The sequence below is a fragment of the Anas acuta genome, chromosome 1 (assembly GCF_963932015.1).
Source record: "Anas acuta chromosome 1, bAnaAcu1.1, whole genome shotgun sequence".
NCBI lineage: Eukaryota > Metazoa > Chordata > Aves > Anseriformes > Anatidae > Anas > Anas acuta.
In genome coordinates, this window is record NC_088979.1 from 166,903,208 (window position 1) to 166,923,626 (window position 20,419).

The 20,419-nt window shown below is 39.1% G+C and overlaps 1 protein-coding gene across 1 annotated transcript; it reads left to right on the plus strand.

Annotated features, from left to right (window-relative positions):
• Positions 1–1,808: 1,808 nt before the first annotated feature.
• On the plus strand, positions 1,809–17,843 carry TSPAN8 (tetraspanin 8). Its single transcript, XM_068669199.1, has 8 exons — positions 1,809–2,107; positions 5,951–6,013; positions 8,685–8,813; positions 9,439–9,513; positions 9,599–9,706; positions 12,859–13,008; positions 14,893–14,976; positions 17,553–17,843. The coding sequence occupies exons 1-8, from the start codon at positions 2,048–2,050 to the stop codon at positions 17,604–17,606; spliced, it is 723 nt and encodes a 240-aa protein (XP_068525300.1). The 5' UTR covers positions 1,809–2,047; the 3' UTR covers positions 17,607–17,843.
• The last annotated feature ends 2,576 nt before the right edge of the window (positions 17,844–20,419 follow it).

Below are 20,419 nucleotides of genomic sequence, written 5' to 3' on the forward strand. Positions count from 1 at the left end.
ACAGGGAGGCAGACAGCTAATGGGCCACTTGCAGACACCAAGTCTTTGAAGAACTGGCATTTTATACAGGGCCAGTCTGTGGATGCCTGTGCTTGCCTCCTATAGCATTGCAACCCTCGCACCATTTATCTCCAATATCTCTCACTGAATGATTGGGTCAAGTATTTCACAGAAAACAATGCTGCAACTCAAGACTTCTTTAATGAGCACCTACCGTGCATGATGACTTAGAGCTGTGTAGTTTTGGGTACAAAATGTTGTTCCTGACTTCTGCCTACAAAAACCTTGGTTTACTACAACTGCATGGTCTGGCTGCAGACTTATCTGTTCAAGTCCTGTGTCATCTGTGATTCTCTTATTACCTTTCATGGCCCTTTGCATACAATTTTATATGGTCCTTTAAACTCGTGATTCATTTGTGGCTATGGCATCTCTCCATAAAGACACCCACGTTTCTCAACTTACTTATTTGTTGAGTGCTTTAGATCTAAACCATACCACACAGTTGTTTCTCCCAATCCTTACAAAATCTGTATTTCATGAGAGCAATTATTTTTAGGAACATTCTCAAATTCAGAGTGGATGTGGATATTGCGAAATAAACTAGTCAGACAGCCGATCTCCTAGGGTTAGAAAAAAAGATTACTTAAAAAGGAGCCCAAAAGTTGAAGGCAGGTATAAAGTCAGTTCTTAAAAGTGGGAAAGGTTGCATCTGTTTTAATAGAATTAAAGAAAGCAACTGGAGGGATTCCAACATCACACCTTCACTAAAAGTCGGGTTAGAGAGCAACCAAAGGAAACAGCTCTCAGTGTAGATTTTTTTTTTTTTTTTTTTTTTTTTCCCCTGTGGATCCTATAAAATCCAGGATCTAAGTGACATCTTTTTGTCACCATCTACAGGTGTGTTATATACTAACATTTTCCTTTATACTTTTTTCAAATACAGATTGCAGCATTGAAGAATGAGAACCAACAGTAAAAAGCTAAAAACTGGGCTTGAGCCAAGGGGTTTAATAAATCACATCCGTCCAGCAAGTCCTTAATCTCTCCTGTTTAAATCCTTTGTGCTCACCTGCAAAATAAAGTTCCTTTTTTATGATGAACCCAGGGGAACCCGTGTCTGACCCTCATCCCTCCAAGAACTAGTCTATCAGGCTTCTCCAGAAAACAGGCTGATAGAAAAGACAGAGCAATTATACCTTTATATTCCCCTCATGATTTGTATTTTGAGGAGCAAAAAAGAAAACAAACAAGACATAAAACAAAACTAATGAAACAGGTTTATTGCCTTGCCTTCTGGGACAAATGAAGCTCCCGTTGCCAGGAGGCATCCTGAATCTCACGCCAGAACTGCGATTGCTGTGCTGGGGCTCAAAGCACTTTAGGAAACTTGCATGGCAGCGTGTTTTGTGCACCACAGTGCTCAGGTTCCTGGAGTGCTGATTTAGTGAGGAAGAGGTAAAGTAGACAGCAAGAGGGAGAAAATGGCTGCAGGTTCCTTACCCTTCTTCTGTGGGGATAAAACAAACTTATTCCTTTTTTTTCAGTCCGAACGTCTGCAGTGGGACTGCAAACATCACCGAGTGAATTTTGGCAATGATCTGTGGACAATGAAAGAGTAAATCCTGTACCTTAAAAGCATTAAAAAATGCATTCATTTCCATGTCATAAAGGAAGTGCGTCTGTAAAACTTCCCTCCCCCTTGAAACTATTGTTCTTGTTGCACCATCTATTTACTCACAGGGTGTAGGACGAGACTAACAGCACCATTAAAAAGCACACCTCACAACGACACAAGGAGAGTCTGGAGACTCAGTGATAATACCTGGTATTACTTCCCCAGTGCTCTGGTTAATATTTACCTGTGCTAAACTGTTTAAATAACTGTAGATGCCTGGGTCACAATTTTTGCTTTTAGTTGCAGAGCGCAGTGTATTTGATGCGGTCTGAGACATTTCCTGAAGAAACAGGAACAGTCACTCTATTGAGGTCAAACCGTTAAGAAAGGTTCTTCTGCAATTTTCATTTTTGTCTTAGCTTCTTGAAAATGGCGGGTGTAAGCAGCTGCATGAAGTACTCCATGTTCATCTTCAACTTCTTATTCTGGGTAAGTCGGTGTTTAAATTGTTATTAGTGACGCGTGAAATGTGTTCAACATTATCCAAATGCTGTAGTTGAAGAAATTGTAAATAAAATAGAGCATAAATGGAACCAGAGTATGGTTCTAAATCAGGGAGAGGAGAATGTTTAATTTTTGCCCTTCCTTTGTATTTTTCTTACAAAAAAGTCTTCCCTCCACATTGAAAAGTAGAACAGATGGGTCTCCATCTTCCTGCCTGCAATGTGCCCCTTATGTCAAAGGAAACCACTCATTTCAGTCAAAAGATAACAGACTCTACATTATCTTAAAGGGGATTGTTCTTTTGTATTTATTTTTTTTTGTATCCTGTTTGCATCCAAACTGCATAATCCTGAACGTGTAATTGCAACAGAAGATAGGAAAATGCACTTGTATTTTTAGCCTTCTAATTGATAAATCATTTTCATATACTTCTTTGTGGTTCCTAGCTTTATGCTCAGTGTCATAATTAGTTTCTGATGGTTGACCATACATTTTTGGAAAATGGTATGGGCTGGCAGTGTTGTCGAGAGCTGTACTGAAATGATCAGCTTTCTCCAGCACACATAGGAAGGTGGTTCCTGCCCTATGCCCAGCACAGGACAGCAGGCAGCTTTTTGAGAGTAACTTGAACCCTATTTGTCATATCTCGGCTAGTTTGCAAGAGTTTCAGGTCCTGGAAACTCTGAAAAGTTTCGAGTTAAAGATAATTTCTGTAACGGTTCAGCCTCAGTGTCAGCTTTCCTACCATAATTTTGTCAAGTTCACCAGAGGTTCACTGAAACTGGATGCAAAACTACTGACCCCAGTATGTTTGTTGCCTCAAGGGACATATTCTGAGTGAAAAGGTGATAGAATTCAAATAGGATCACAAACAGTTGCCGTAGAAATTTTGTGGCTAGCCAAAATGAGAAGAATAAGCAAAATTCTTTGATCTCTTGTGGACCTCACAAAGAAACTCCTAAGAGGCCAGTAGCAGTCAAGACTGGCCCCCACTTTTCTTCCTCCACCTCTACCAAGGCAGATCGAAAATATATGACAGCCTAAGCCTCCAGGAACTGCATGGGTTTCTGGGCAGAAGATCCAGGATGTGATCCTGGAGGAGTCCTGAAAGTTCAGGAAAAAAAGCAGCTTGGAACAAACTTCCCAAGACCTTGTTTATGCCAAAGTCAGGAAAATCTGCACCCTTTTCTGGGGAAGAAAATGCTGAGAGCATTTGCTGTGCGTATGGCAGCCTGGATGAGACAGAGGAGGACACAAATGCAGTTATACTGACTTATTTTAAAGAAAGGGGCTTAGTACTACCGAGATGGGGAAGAGGTGTGGTGCAAGCAGCAGTACACACAGGTGGAGTACAATGAATCTGAATTCTTTGAATAACACTCCCGTCTCTAATCCCTGGAAATCATTAAATTGCTGTGGTAAAGGACAGGGAGCAGTGATGTCTTCACAGCTGCTGCTTCCACTCCCTGGTGCACAGCGTAGTTGGGCAGGTGGAAAGTTAAACTGATAGTGGGGAATAAAGGTGACTTTCATCTCAACTAGATAACAGCAACGGCAGCATGTTTATCTGGTGTCCTTTTTTTTTAACCCCTTTGCAATCTCTCTGGATTGCCCCCTTCTGAGGGCCTCAGGAACAGGCTTTTTAGTCTTCTTATGCCCTTTTCTTAGCAGCTCCTACAACATATCCTTGAATGTCCAAATCCTGGAATAGGCTAAGCCAGATCTGCAAAGTCTCTTTTGCTTCTCTCTCCTTGGCCCCATGTGTTGTGTGCCCCCAGGAATTCACAACCCTGGCATTGGGCTCTGGAGCACCCACAGAGCTTTGCATCTTCCAGTCTGGTGAAAGAAAGTTAATTTTTATTTTAAGGAAAACTATTAATTAAGATGGAGTACTGCAACAAGCATGCAGTGTTCTATTTTGACTCTTAGGGAACAGAACTTTTGATTTGTAATTTCAATTATTTTATTTGTGTTTTCTTGTTCACTTTGTATATGATGAAAATAAACAGAAACAAAACATTAAAATTTCACTGAAATTCAGTGTTTTTATGAGTCTAAAGCAATTTTATTTTCTATATTTAAAATATATACACCATAGTGGAAACTTCATTTTAAAATAATATTCTTTGTTTTTTTGAATGGAGGAAATAAATATTGTAGCATCCCCATCTGATTGGTAAGTTTCTGTACATTCAGATTTACTTACTTCTACTACTGTGCTATATTTTTTGGGGAGGTTCTCTATAACGAATAAGGCAGTGGGCCAAATTCTGTTTAGATTTGCAGCAATAGCTGCTTCAGTGGAACTTTTCACATTAGCAAACCCACGTTGTCTGGTGCATAGCCACATGGTTCACACAGTGCTGCTGAACAAGACCCAAATACAGAGTCATATGATACCATCAGTTTCTAGGCAGATTCAGTGGGATTCAGATGATTTCAGTGGGGAGTTCTAGTTAAATTTGATAACATGATATAGCTGTCATCGATTGTACAACTTTCTTTTTCATGTGTAAAGCGTACTTATAGGAGCTTTACTTAGAACAGAAAAATGTGTGGTACTCATGTCTGAGGGCTGGCTGTGTTCCATATTAAATAATCTGCTAAAGTCGTTACGGTCTTTGATGATGAATATTATATGAAACCTTTTTGCAGGAAAGTATTTTTGAGGAAAAAAAAAATCTTAAACATGTAAAAATAGCTCTTTTAATTTTAAAAGGTCCCAGTTTTCATGGGAAGCTCATAACCACATTTTAGAGCCATTTCTGACTTGACCATTAAAGACATACAGGAAGATAATTCTGAATCTTACTAGACTTTGGTCCTCAGTGATTTCTCTTTCCTACCAGTCTTCTCAAGTGGCTCACATAATTACATATTTTTAGCCTCTAAAATTACCTGTCTCCCATACCTGGTAAAAAAGAGAAATTATGTGTGAGAATTTTCACAATCATCACAAACAAGGTAAGGAACACAGTGGCTGGAGCATAGTGGAACAGTACCTCAAAGATCAACGAAACTGGAGAACAACTGGTGATTAAGGAATATGTCTGGATCTGGGATTCATCCACTCTGACTTCAACATCTCAAAGCAAATCATTCTGGGCTTCTTTTTAAGTTGGTAATATCAATGGGTCATTTAACTCATCTGAGGATATGTGTCCCTGGCAGGTCAGAGGAGATAGACTTAGATGTTTATCTTTCATATGCACAAGATGGACTAAAGTTGTCTTCTTTAAAAATATAATGGAAATAATAACTACCACAATGTGCTCTTTACAAGAGGAATATTCTAATAGCTCGAGATAGCCAAATATTGTTGCAACAAAGAAAGCAGGAAGACTTTATTTAGAACTTTTCCTAATAGTTTTACCATAGAGAATATTTCTAAAGATATATGTCCTGAAAAACTCTAGAAATAACAGTTGTACCGACATCCCTTATCAAATCTTTCATTTCCATTATACAGGAAACACTGTTCTTTACAGTCATGTTATATACATACTATAGCAATTTATAGTTGTCTCTCATCTGACAGAATTTCTGTGTACTTACAACCACATGTATAAATCATCAAGGAAATGATGATTCCTCTGGGATAGAAACATCAGGGCTTTGGTGCATAACTGAAGGTTTAACTATCCTTATGAAGTTTCCTGGATATGAATCAATATTCTGTGCTCTAGCAATTCATGTTGCTTTCATTTTGCCAAAGAAATTATTTCAGAATTTTGGCCAGCATCTGGTGCTATTTGGATGCTGAACTTTAATCTAAAATTGTTGATCTTTCTAAATATTCTTTTTTTTTTTTTTTTTTTTTTCCCACAGGTGTGTGGTTCGGTTATTTTGGGCATCTCTATATGGATACGTGTTAGCAAAGATGCTAAGGAGGTAAATGCATGCAATAATATCAGTTCCATGTAAAATGCAGAAGCTACTATATAGATTTTACTTTCCCAACTTAATTTCTGCAAGTGTGTTCTGCTTTCACTGGGGTGTTTTGTGTGGGTAAAAATGAATGTGTTTTATGATGTTTAAGATTAAACAAGATGGTGTGGGTAGTCAGATAAAGTGATCAATGTAAGCACAGATGTGTAATGACAAGTGTCTTCCAGTGTTACTAATCTAAGTTCTTGCAGATGCACAGTGATTTCTCTTTAAAATGTGGGTCTCTTTTTCCTCTAATGAAAACTAATGATGGTTTTCTTATTGATTTCAGTGCTAGAAAGAATAATGAGGAGCCATGAGCCTCTTAGTCTTTTCAGTCCTTCCCCATTAGAATAATATAGTCATATATATTTCTAGAGTTACTTCTATGTATTTTTAGGAAATATTTTTTACTTTTCTTACTGTCTTCAATAATATTATTTATTATTACTTATTTTCTCAGTAATTGTAACTTTGAAAGGGAGCAAGATTTTTTCTCTTCTATTTTCAATGGCTTCCTAATAATGTCTAACCCTTTTTCACTCATGGAATTATTTTTAAAGAACAACAGATCTTTACTCAGGATTTAAATGTAATGTAAATAGCCTTCATGGAGGGGAGAAGAAAAATCCCTGAGTTCCCCTCCTGGATTTTATCTGGGTTATTAAATTTCTTCAGATTTTATGACTTTCCTTTTCTGCAAAGTTACAGAAAACACAATCTTGATGAGCCCTTGATCTTGCATAAATGCACCAGCGGATCGTCCTGTTGGTGCAAAGGTTCTTTGGCCTTGTGGGCCTTGCCATCCTTTTGCCATCTGTGCTCCCAGTGGCACTGATATCTTAATTACAGCATGTTTTCCATTCGCATAAAGAAGTGAAGTTGATTCTACCATTCCTCTGGAAGGTGCTGTGCAACCTTTGCATGTTGATGCTTTGTTATGCTAACAGGAAGAGCAATCTGACTCTGAGGTTTAGGCAGTGCATTTCTTTGGCTGAATTTGAACCACATAAATGTAAATGAATTTGAAAATTTTATTTGTATACTTCAGTTTTCAAAATGGATTTCTGGCTGTAGAAGTGAAAAAATGATCAAGTGTTACTTTGAAGGATTTCTTTTCCAACTCTCAGATTGAGCCTTTAGGTCAGATTAAGCTGCAAAACTTCTGATCACTCCTCTGCTTCTCTACCAGAATCCATCAGTAAAGAAAAATACTTTTTAATTCAGTATATCCGGAACTAAAAGGATGTTGGAAATAAGAAGATGGCTTTATATATTTCTTCTATTTGGCTGATGATGTTGTTGCCCTTAGCCAGTCCCAGATGTCTCATATTTGGCAGTGGATGGATGTAAAGGAACTCAGATCACAGTGACATTGTGATGTGGAGTAAATTAGGTCATTATGGAGAGTTTTGCCATGTCCTGCTGTGGAAGAGGAAGAATGATGTGTTTCACTCCTCAGTCAACATTTTACAGAAGCTAAAGTTGCCACGCTTGCTAGATGACCATCTCTAGTATCATGGCTCAGATAGTGCAATGGAGCTTGGAAAACCATAACCATTGTTATTCTTATTTTTGGAAAGCTTTCCTATTCAGAAAAGCACACTTAAGTGTGTCCCAAGCTGGCTTCCTGAAGTGACTCTTGTTACTCCACAAAAACTGTGAATTAAGAATTAGGACCAAAATTGAAAGTATTTTCTTACTATTTTTGCCTCTATGCAAAGATCCCATTCAAATCCAATGTATGTTTTGCCTGAGTAGTAATTGAAGAGACCAGAAAGATTTGGCTATAGATGAACAAAGCTTTCTAAGAATAAATAACAGGAGTTTTAGTCCTACTTTGAAGGGGAAAAAACAACACATTCTTAAAATTATACTTGTCTATATACCTTTGTAATTTCCATCAGAAGATAAATGTGACAACTTCCAGACGTTTTTGCTAATCTTGGCACAAGCCACACTGGAAAATATTCTTTGAACATTTCTCTCTGTTTTGGCCCCTGGCCTTAGTCCTTCTGTGGGAACTGAATAATTTGATATTTAATAATAATGAGGTATATGAACTGTTTAGTTGAATGTCCAACACATCAAAATACAGTCCTCATCTATGATGGCATTATTAGAAATCATGCCCAAAAACAAAGAAAAAGAAAGCTGCTTTGGAAAATATATCTTTCTCCACTATATCCAGCATCACTCAGAAACATGTTCTCTTAGGAACAGCCACAGAGTACGTCCTTGGGTTTCTAATGACAGACAGAGTTTTTGTTTCTTTAACATTTGGTTAATGTAAGAGAGATTTTGAAATAATTTTGCTACTTCCAACAAAAAGCAAATATTTGTCAACTGAAAATGAACTGAAAGCTATTTTAAAGATGGGATTTTTATTTACTATGTTAAGCTGACTTTCATCCTGTGCAGAAACAGAGATTGTGAAGAGACAGGTTCCACCAGGCCGTCCAACAAAAGGTTTAGGAAGGATGTTAGTGGTTTATTGATTCAAGGAATAGAATTTCTCTATGGTTGCACATCAGTATATTTATCAGTTTTTAAATATTTTCTTGTTTGGGGAGATACATATGTTTTTCAGGGGAGTTTCTTGCAGCTGAAAGATTTTTTTTCCCTCTCTTTTCAGGAGTTTGGCACAGACAGCAGCCTGTTTGCAGGGGTTGATGTGCTGATAGCTGTGGGCTCCATCATTATGGTCCTTGGGTTTCTGGGGTGCTGTGGTGCCATCAGGGAAAGTCGGTGCATGCTGCTCTTGGTAGGAAAAAAAAGAATATTTGTCTGCCTTTAACAGACTATAGATACAATTGATGTATAAAGTCACTGGTAGTATCAGATGACAATACTGTTTTTATTTAATCAAATGTTTACTTATGAGCATGTATTGTCATCGCCTACCCCACACTTGAGCCCTTCCTGAATTGAAGTGCAAAAGAAATGATGGGTGGTCTCATCAAAGAGAAAACAGGGCCAAGAGAGCCCTGACCATGTCACTAACTTTTCCTCCACACAACTAAAACTGACATTCACTCCACCGGTCACCCCCTTCTATGTATCCCATTTAATCTCATAAATTCCCAGTTGCTCCCTCCGCTAGTCTTCCCAGTATGTCCTCCTTGTCCTTCTACCCAACATCTCTCACCTACACACTGCCCATCATGCCACCGCTCCAGAGTGTCTTGTTTAGGTGACTAGATGATACTAAGGCACACACTCTGTCTTGAGCATCTGTTTTCTCATCCCCAAAGAAGGAAAAACTGGAACTGACTGGAACTTCAGTTCGTTCTATGAAGCACATGAAAGATTAATATTCACTTTAAAGAGATGATAGCAACTTGGTTAAAAAAAAGTTATAATTTTCTCTACCTTTTGTTTCTTCCTAGTTTTTTATTGGACTGCTGCTGATCTTGATCCTTCAGGTTACAGGAGGTATCTTAGGAGCAGTATACAGATCTCAGGTACAGTATTATTCTGTATTGTCATTCAAGTCTTCCCAAAGATTTGTTTCTCCACTGAAAACTAATAAAATATTTGCACTTGCAGATTGAAACATCCCTTAACACGACTTTAAAGGACGATGTTAATTTATTGCAAGGCACTGAAGAAAAAGCAAAGCAATTTCAAGAGACCTTCCAGAAGTTTCAGACAGAGGTAATTAAGATGTAACAAAGGGTGGGGGTTGTTGCTATCTGTTCTATCTCTAGCATTTGTCTATGCTTCATTTTATGGCTACTCTGTCATAGATTTGAATTTCACACCCTGGGGATGGGAGAGGGTCTGACTTAAACACAAGTTAAAATGCTGCACAGGGGTTTCTGCTCCCTTGATGCAGCTTGGGCTTTCCATGATGATTTCTTTGTGCAAAAATTTCTCTCCTCTTCCTGAGAGAAATGGAGCAAAGACACACAACATGCAAGATGATCCACATTTAACTGTGTCTGAAAAAGTCCCTTTCTCTATACAGAGGAAGACATTCTCAATGACCCTAAATAGGATTTTGTGAAAGTTTCTTTCTAGAATAAATAGATTGGTAGCTGTCTAGATCTGTAAGTCTTAAACTCCATAAGTTTGCATCAGTGATTACAAATTCTTCAGTGTGCTTGCAGAAATAATAAATTTCTTATAAGAACCAACACAACCAAAACAAAAGTCCCCTCATTCTGTGATATGATTGCAAGAGATTATCAGTTCTTTCTTCGAGGCCATATGCTCATTACACTGGCAAGTAATACTGCAGAGCTCACAGGGTGTGCAGAGCATGCCTACAGGATTTAAAAGCCCTGTAAATGGTATTGGGCCTTTAAAAACTCTGCATGTCTTTGTATTTGCTCTTCATGGTTTTTATATGTGCTTATTTTGTCATTCTAGAAGACTGAGCAGACTAGAGACTTTTGTGCATATGTCTGAGGAAGTATACTTCAAAGACTTGTAATTCTCTGTGGGGTGTGGTAGGATTTATGGATTGAAGTAGCTCTTAGGACCCAAGAAGTCAGGTTTGCATCTTGGTCATAAATCGACTGCCATGAGACTGTTGTTTGATGCTTGGATTATCAGTCTTCCACAGCTTTGGTTATGCTAGTGCAAGTTATGCGTTTTATAAAGTATATGTTTTGTTCTAGCCATGGTTACCTAAAAGGTGCAATTTGCCTCATCTGTTTGGAGCAAGGTATTGTTGCCTGAGTAGGTTGGAGTGCTGGTTTTATTCCCCTATTCCAGGCTCTATTTGGACCCCCTCAGAGCTTCAGCCACATGAACTTATTTAAGAAGTATTTAAAGATTTAAAGGTTTCTGTCTCAAGTTGGGACTAAAATATAAAACAACGCTCTTTTTCTTCTTGAAAGCAGTGAAAACTTTCTCAGCCCAGATCATCTTCATTTACAGAAAGTGGCCTCTGCTTGAGTTTGGATTGGTGATGGTCAGTTCTTCTATTGCCTGAAATGCCCCATCAGTATTTCATGACCTCCAGAACATCTTCCTTCCTCACTCAAGCTACCATGTTTCTATTTCTTCTCAGTAGGATACGGAAGCTGGAGTTACTTGGCACCTCCAGAAATTAGCCTTTTTTTAAAAATAAATGAAATAGGGAATGCTTAGGTGTTGACACAATGCCAGACTTTTTTTTACAAGACTTTTATTGAAGATATTACTAAACAAAGGGTGATATAAAAATCTGAAAACTCTGATAATCCCCACCATCCCTTTCTCTCCTCATCTGAGGTCATCCCTTCACAGTTCCTCACTGAATTATTACCTCAGAGCTGAATGGCTCCTGCTCCGTAGGAGGGCTCTAGTCCCCTTCCAGGTCTTTGCATCTGGCTGGACACCTGGGGCTTAGGAGCCTGCCCTATCACTGTGGGGATGAAAAGGCCTGGCTTCCCTTTACAAATGTCCCCCAAAATTGAGACTGACTGTTACATAAATGCTTTGATGAGAAGGCTTCCTTCTCCTTCGTTGCAGCTTTCCCTTTTGAAGGGAAGGTGCTCCTTCAGTGTGTCCCAGCTGAGAACTGTCCAGTACCCTTTAGGCAAGAAGATTGGATAAGGAAAGCTTCAGTAGTTATTTCATTTAGAATATCATGTTAGCATGAAATCATTAAATGTATATTTTTCCTGTGTAAGAGCGGGGAAAGATGTGCAATAAGAGTTTTGTTTTCCCTGTACTTATATCTATTCTGATTTCTCCCACCTGCAAAGTGCCAGAAGGTAGGCACTTAGTACCACCCTGATTCTGGACATCACACAGAGAACAAATTTCACCGTTTCTGGTGTGTGTCCCTGCCATGCTCCCAGTAGTACCTGTGCCTATACATTGGCACAAAGTTTTGGCTGCTGTTTTTAGGGTAGGCTTAAAGAATTCTTATATCTTTAAAGGCTGCCGGTGTGAAAGGAAAGGAAGTGAGAAGCAATATTTAGGTAGCTTATATTACTTCCACTTTTACTTCTCCATTCTGCCTCCGGCTTTGTCCTGTGCTTCTGAGTCAACTTAACTCTCCTGATATAATAAGCAGCTCCCTGGAGGGATGATTGAAAGGTGAGCAAAAGGAAAACAACAGCAACAACAACAAAAAGCATAATTACTCTATTAATTTTTAAATAGACCAGGATTGTTTTATTATGTCCCACAGCCTTTGCTTTTATACAAAATAACATGAACACTTCCAGCTGCTTTTTAAAAGGGGGAAGATGTAAACCCAAGTCTGCACCCCTGAGCTTTAGTGGCTTGAACAAAGTGGAACCTGAAGTGAAACTGCACCTGGCTTAGGCTTCACAAACCCCAAATGGAGCCCTGGCCTCCTCAGTCCATTTCTAATTCAAAGGGCTAATCATCATTCAAGGTGGATCTTTTTCTAGATTTCATAGTTTTATATGCCTGAATTTTACTTTTTCAGACTGGCTTTTCAATATATGATTTACTGTAGATGTTACTTACCACATGCAGGTGTAAGCCACAGAAAGAAGACTTGATTTTGAAAACACACAATACCCAGCATTGCTCCGTGCTGTATTCTGGCACTGACAATCACTAGCTTTACAGTATATTAATGGTTTTTGAGTGCTGCATGTTGAAAATTGTCTCTTTTATTTATTTATTTTTATAATTTTTTTTTTTTTTACCTTGTGCACTCACAGTCTTATAACTTATTGAAATGTAAAGGGTATTTGAGACATGTATCAATCTGGGAAAAATTCCACATTGGATGAGATGAAAGGAAATTGTTGTTCCTCTTGGCTTGCCCTCATTCACTCCCATAACAGCAATTCACTGTTTTTTTCTTCATCTTCCTGTTTCCTCTTTTCTTGCAGAACAAGTGCTGCGGTTTGTTGAATGGGGCTGCAGATTGGGGAAGCAATTTTGATACACCTATTGGTGGCAGTCAAGTCTGTGGATGTGACCCAAAAGGCGAAGAAGCAAACCTCTGCACCTATTATAAAGGGAAATATGTTTATAAAATGGTAAGAAAAATATAATGTCCTGCTCTTCTTTCCAAACACAGGTTTTATCATAGAGCTGTCTTTAGTTGCTGGCATAGTCAGCAGTTCTGTCTCTTTCCAAAAAGACGAAGTTTTGCCTTCTCTTCATTAGCCAGCTTTGCCTCCACACCAACTGTGGTGAAATTGCTGTGCATACATAAAATATGTGTCTGCTTTCTCCTCCTGGGATGTCTCTGTTGTATCTGTACACTCCATTATCTCCCAGTCTGCATGGTAACTACAGGTGAAAACTGATGTTATGGCTTTGGGGTCAGAGTATGCCTCTGGGTCAGAGCAGCAAGCCAGCTACTCTCTGGCTCTCCTGTGGAAGATGAAGCTCCCGCCAGAGCTCATTTTGGTGGTAGACATGTTGACTCAGAGGCTTCCATAGGGCGAAGAGATAATAAGCAATTGCATTAAATACAAGATCCTTGAGTTTTATAGTCATTTACTAGAATAAAAACACGCTCATTTTACATAATCTACTGGTAAGGCACCTCATATGTGGTAGGCTTCCTAGAAGCATACTTAAAGTGTAATTTGCAACTCAGACCTTTTGAAAAGCTTGTGGTAATTAATATAGTAGTAAGGCAAAAGTGCCTGGTGAATGGTTACAAAAAAGCATACTCAAAAAATGGTGAATGGGCAGCAGAAATCTCGTTTATTTCACAATTTCTCTGTTTTCTTATACTGAAATTTAACTCCATACATACCAAGAAAAATATGGAAAAAGTAGTGGAAAACTCAGAGAAAACACCTACATTTTTAGAATGCTAGTACTTTCCAATCTGCATCTAGTACACAGCAGATTTTAGCAAATATCCCAAACTGATTGTATACTTTCCTAAATGCACAGCTTCTTAGCCAGGTCCTTTCTGAACACAAATTTCCTCCCTACGAAGTCCCACAGAAGCAAATACAGTTTTAAAGCAAGGGAACAGTCTGGTTAAGCAGAGAATGCCAGAACCCAATCTGGAAATAAGATGTATGCAGAGGCTTTTTTGGCCACATTTTTATGTCTTTTTGGCCGCAGGCAAACCCTCAAAGGACATATGAGAAACCATCAGTGAAATTACTGCAGGTGCAAGATATCGCTCACATGAATGCACAGATTTCATGGTGGTGTTAGATGCTAGTAAAGACATTCAACTCTTGTGATCCAGGAAAAATGGTTTGAAATTTAGTGCAGTTCTGAGTCAGCTTAAATGAGAGGTTTTTAGAAGGACTGGAAGGAAAAGACGCATGTGTTTATTGTGAGGGAGGAAATATGGTGAAGGCATATAACTATGCATTATATTTGGGGGAATGAAGTTGTAGTGTTGGAACGGTATTGTGGTTTTGATGGATTTAAGCTGTACTTGGCTTTCCCTACAGTTTGCAAAAGGAATATTGTCAATGCCTGGAGAAGATGTAGGCGTTATAAGAACAGATGTATGCACTTATTAAAAAGGAGAGTAACTCTGCATAGAACTTCAGATGTGATCACTCACTTCCTCCCAGTCCCAGGCCAAGACCACCAATCATTTGTCAAAATTAATACTTAAGTTTGGTTTTATATCTAAATATTTTTAGTTGAGACTGATTCTAATAATAGGCTTTGAGGTCTCAAACCCAAAGATCACATTAGTGGGAAAATGAAGTTAAATTCATCTTCATTTTTGTGAAGGCAAAGGCTAGATATCTGTCTCAGGGCCCAAGATACATATAAATGTGTTCTTTGTGTCTGTTAGCAACAAACCAGTGTAAATTCAAATAGCATTTCTTTTACATGGAGAGCAAGAGAGAAAATATTTTAGAGGATGTGTTTCTAATAAACTTAGGTTAATCTTGCTTACCTATAATTATTCATTTTGTCTTGTTTTTCAGGTTTGCAGTGAAGTGATCAACAAATACGTTCAAGACCATATGCTCATAATTATGGGGATCGCATTTGGACTGGCAGTTATTGAGGTACCAGTATACACCATTAAAATATTTAGTGGCTGACAAGCCATGCCTTCTACTTAAAAATACACTGGGAGTGGAATTAAAACACCTGGCTTGCACAATTAATAGACAAGGGAGAACCACCTCTAACCTTAGCTGAAATCTCACTTATTTCCTATCAATGGCATACAGCTGCCAAGCTGAGGAATTCAGGTGGGACCAGACCACCCTGTTGCCTGTATAAGCATATCACATGGCACTTTTTCTGCAAAGATTTAACAGGTCTGGGGCCAGGCTGGAACTTGACAGTGAGCCCAGTGGATGGAAGGGTGTGCAGACTCCCAGACCCAGACAAATAAGAGGCAGAGTAGCTGTTCTCTTCTTAGCTGAAGGAAAAAATCATATCATTAAACTTGGTAGTCCCTAAATTGCATATTCTTATCGTGGAGAAATTATGATTCAAAATCATTATTCAGAGGGAGTAATTTAACCATCAAGATGGTGTCTGAATGTGCCTGAGTGCACACCTGTGCTCCTCCATATACTCTGGTGTGTGAAAAAAGCAGAGCATGTGAGCTCTTCATTTTAATTGTTTCATCATACACTGAAGACTATCACACAAAATTTTCTCCAAAGAGAGGAGAAAAAACAGTGAGGTGATCCAGTCAGCTACTTGATGAATGATAGGCTTTGATTAGGAGAAAATGACAAAGAAGCAGGGGATTTCATCATGTTGCTTTCTTTGGTCATTTTCATTCTTTTTACTATTCCTGTGTGGTTTTCCTCCTCCCCTGCCCCCCCCAGATGAATGTTTGAGGGAAAAGCAGAATGACGAAGATTGCTGTGCAGAGTTCAGCCTGTTATTCCTAACGAAAACTTCTTAACATCCTTGGCAGAGGACTGTTCCTCGTGGTATAAGAATGGGCTAGAGCCCCAGCTCAGAAGTACTCTTCCAGGAAAATAATTGTAAGCAGGGAACAGTTAGGCAGCTGCAGCACTGTGAGATGACAGGCCACTTCTTACTCGGCATAGGCTTCACATTACATAAGGTGCTATACATGGGAGGTCAGGTCTCTTGCCTATATGTAGAGTTCATGGGGAAAATCAATGAAATATATCAATAAATAAAGAAAGGCCTTTACAAATATAATGAAGTGTAAAATTTCATATCTATCCAGAAAGTAAGTTGTAAGTCACTTTGCTCTAGTTATTGTAGTTGTGTTCATTGTAGCCTTTAGTTCATTGGCCATCATTCTTACCTTTTCTCCAGCTGGCATTTTCTGTGGCGGTTGCCTCTCTCAATCATAAAAATATTTGAAAACAAAGTGAGTAAACAATATAAGGATAACAGCCTCAGCTGGTACAAATTGTCAGCTGGCAATTTACACTTGCTAAAGATTTAGCCTTTCCAAAGATATTAACATATTGTGACATCTCAAGTAACTGCAAATCAAAAGCCACATGCTTAACTCTCTCTCTCTTCTGGAAAACAGCAGATAAAAAGGCCAGGAAAAGGAAAAGTATTCTTTTGTAGCTGTCCCCCTCTGCCTGCTCCATCATGCCACTTGTGGGCTGTAAATGGTTTCAGCTCAATTTGTTAGTGGAAATGATACTGAGAAAAGAAGGGCCCAGTTTCACTTGGGCACAGGTGAAAATGTGGGCATGGTACATCAGGGAAGCCAAGTCAGCTTCTTCCAGCTGTGAGGCCATCCCCTTGCCTTACCTGTACCCACATGTTCTGTACACTCCACAACATCTCTTCCTTAAATAAATGAATTCATGGCTTCATAAATGTCCTTTGAATACTTTACACTTTTGGATAACACCTTCACAGACTGGTTAATTTTAAATCCAGAAGGAAGCTTACTGACCTTCTGATCTTGTCAGCTGTCTGTCACAGGTCGTGGAATTTCACCCACTAATTCCTGCCACAGGAGGTGATCCTACCAAATTTTATATCTCAAACAACTTCTTTTGTGGACTCAGAGTTTCTATCTCAATCCTATTACTGATGAATATAAAACATTTATTGTATGATCATTTGCTCATCAAAAAGGCAGGATATGTACATGTGTGTAAATGTACATCTGTATACATATACACATATGAATATAGGGATATATTTAAAGATGAGAAAGTGGTAGTCAAAAAGAAGAGAGATATCAAAGAGAAACAACCCTTAGAATATGAAATAGATTCAGAAAGTTCCTCTAAATTTCTTAGAAAATAAAAGATTGAATTTTTGTCCGACTTTCTTGAACTTTTGCTTCATTTGCTGCTTCATTGCAGCTAAGAACTGCATTTTAAAATCCTAGAGTTACAGTGTTCCCGATCCACACAGGCAATTCATCTTTTAAACAAATGAAAGTTTTCCATCGTATTTGCAATCTTACCTGTGGTACATGCCGATTTCATTAAAATGGCAATATACTAAAGTCATGTTCTTTAAAGAATTACATTGGAAAAGATCTTCTGCATAACAGATTTAGCCTGCTTGTAAGTCCAAGACATTTGCAAACAAAATGTTCCCACTGTGTATCAGTTGTATCTTGGGATTTCCAGGACTGCCAAGTAATACCAGAAATGTTTTTGTTTTCCAGATTCTTGGTTTGGTGTTTTCTATGAGCCTCTACTGCCAGATCCAGAGAAAATGAAACTGTGGAAGTGTCAGAACAATGTCAACGGCCAAGTCAAAACCTTTGTAGATAGATGGATATTTGGTTTGGCACCTTCAGATAAATATACGCATGTCCCAGGCAGCTGTTCTGATGAAAACAGCACCTCCTGTGCACACAGATACTTCACAATTTGCAAAAAGACCTCCTTATACTTTGTAGGATTTAATGATGTGAATGTGAATTTTATTTGCAATAAACGTCTTTGTTTGTGTTTCTGATGAGTTTATTTTGTCTGAAGATAACATTTAAGTAACATTTAAGCCATGCTGAGGTTTGAGCTCCCCCCACAGAGTGTCCACATGGCTGTCATGCCACTCGAAGCAGAATCATCACAAACAGCCGCGTATGGTCTTGTGTGGGCTGGCTGCTCTGGGGAATCACACGCCTCAGGCAGTTTCGCTTGTGGGGCAGGGTTTTTTCATTACTAGTGGCACGGGTGAGTTTGACACTGGGGTTGATATATATGGTAAGGTCTCTGTTACTTGTGAAAGGCATGGGGACAAGATTTCATCCAACTAGAAAACCCTGCTTGGGGGTTCCCTTTAGGAAGACTTATTCTGCCTGCTGAAATAGTTACTTATAGGTCCGAATGATGTTTAGATTGTATATAGGAGTTGGATTCAGTGGCATGTATTCTGCAAATATGCATCAAGGATCAATGTCAGGTGTTCAAGATCAGGTTGGATGAGGCCTTGGACAACCTGACCTAGTGGGTGGCATCCCTGCCTATGGCAGGAGGGTTGGAATTAGGTGACATTTAAGGTCCCTTCCAACCCAAGCCATTCTATGATTTTATGAAATCCAAAGCCATGTGAGACAGGACTAGCACAGAAATCGTGCCCATGGGATTTACCCAGGGTGGCCAAGGCAAGCAGCAGGCTGGCATCAGAAGGCATGGCTGGTCACGTTATGACAGAAATATAAAACATGCCTGCCTTTAGATTCACCGGTGCTTGGAAGCATCAGGGCTCTGAGGCACCCCCAGCCCAGGGCCCAAGACTCCATGTTACCCCTGGGGCTGTCAGACCCTGCCCCAGCAAGGCTGCAGCAGGGCCTGGCTCCAGCTCTCCCCAGCGCAGCCCAGTCATTGGCACCATGAAGCTGGGCCTACCTATGGGTTTACATCCTATGTAAAGATGGGATTTTAAACGATTTCTTTGAGTGTAGACCTTTACCCCTGCCTGATACTGTCCAGACTGGGTTCAAATACAACTCACCTGCAGCATGTTTCTGTCCCATCACAACCAACCTTCCCTCTATCACTCAGGCTAAGATGTGAGTGCTGTTTTCAGACATTTATGCCCCCCCAGGAAGCCATCTATCTACCAGGCAGTTCTGGCACTTGCTGCTGAACCTCAGAAACTGTGCCAGAAGATTTCAAACTTTGTTGGATCAGAGAAAAAACATGACTCCATAACCCAGCCATACTCTTCTGGAAAGAGAAATTTTGGCTTCTGCTTCCTCCTTCTCCCCAGACTATTTTTTTTTCTGTGCATGTCTTACCCATAATGTGAAATCCTGGGAACTGAGCCTGAATCATACAGATCATGGGATGGTAGCTTGGATTATTACTACTGAAAAATTTTGGAGTAGATGGAAAAAACAAAGAAATAAAGAATTAATCTTCCTTATCCCCCTCCTTCCTATGAGAAGGAATGCTCTCCTCTTTGACCATAACGCCTTCCACAGAGGGGGTCTCAGAGCTGTGGATGCCTAATGGGTGGACATGAAGGGGAAGTTACAGCTCACATTTGTTCCCAGAAGTAGCTAGTTTCATTCTGCTGTAAACTGAGTGCTACTGCTATGGGTTTGTGATAGGTATCACCACAAAGTTGGCACAACTGATTCAAGCCAGTGTGTACTGGCTTGAACAACAATCTTGTCCCATATGCTACTTTGGGGAAAACATGTATAAAAGTAAGGTGTTAAGACATCTAAGTTTTTATTGTCTACAGCCCTTTTCGGATACAGTCCATTAAATATCCTCTTGCATCAAAATAGAGGCATGTTAGACTCTTTCTGGTTGAAACTATGGTGCCATTAAAATCAACAGCAAAAAAGTTAATTGCCTTCAGTCATGAAGTTTGACACAAGAGTTTCACTTAGAGCTAAAGTGAATAGCTCTCAGCCTCTGTTTATTTAGGCAACTTACTGAGGCAATTGTCTTTATTTCCTAATGCTCCAAGGAAAAAAACTGAAGTAAAATGATTATATGATACCATGACGGTTTAAATGGGATTGAATTGATGAAGTCATTCAGGATATTACCAACTTGTTGATAAAGTGAGTTTGCCTCTAAAATGTGCCAAGTGCCTTTGATGTTACAGAACTGCTTTTCTTGTAATGTTCTGTATTCTCCTGAAGTTTTCTCCAACTTTTTTTTTTCAATTGAAACAGCAAAATATAAGCATAAAACAAAGAGGAATCTGTCAGGATGGGATTCATCTGGCCATATGCAGAACTATACAGAGTTCATGTCTGAACTACCTGTTTGACTTCTCTTTAATCTTCTTTGATTACAATCAAAGAAGAAAAATAAACAAATCCAGGATTTGAGACATCTCATTCTCAAGTAGATGTCCAAAGAGGTTAGATGAGTCACTTGCATTGCAGATGTGTAACATTGGTGTGAATGAATCCCACCCAACAAGACTGAACTCATTAAAAATAATAGAAGCAGTCAGTGGTCAGTCAGAAAAGTGTATTAATATAATATTCCATGAGGGTGTAATGACTATTCATTGATTCACTGACCTTTTTGATCAGTCATAATCCAGCCTCTGGGAAAT

What these genes read in the sequence shown, in the direction of transcription:
- TSPAN8 (XM_068669199.1), top strand. Translation starts at nt 2,048, where the DNA reads ATGGCGGGTGTAAGCAGCTGCATGAAGTACTCCATGTTCATCTTCAAC. An exon ending in GGAAATATGTTTATAAAATG is followed by an intron (nt 13,009 to 14,892) that starts GTAAGAAAAATA and finishes CTTGTTTTTCAG; the next exon opens with GTTTGCAGTGAAGTGATCAA. An exon ending in TTGGACTGGCAGTTATTGAG is followed by an intron (nt 14,977 to 17,552) that starts GTACCAGTATAC and finishes TTTGTTTTCCAG; the next exon opens with ATTCTTGGTTTGGTGTTTTC.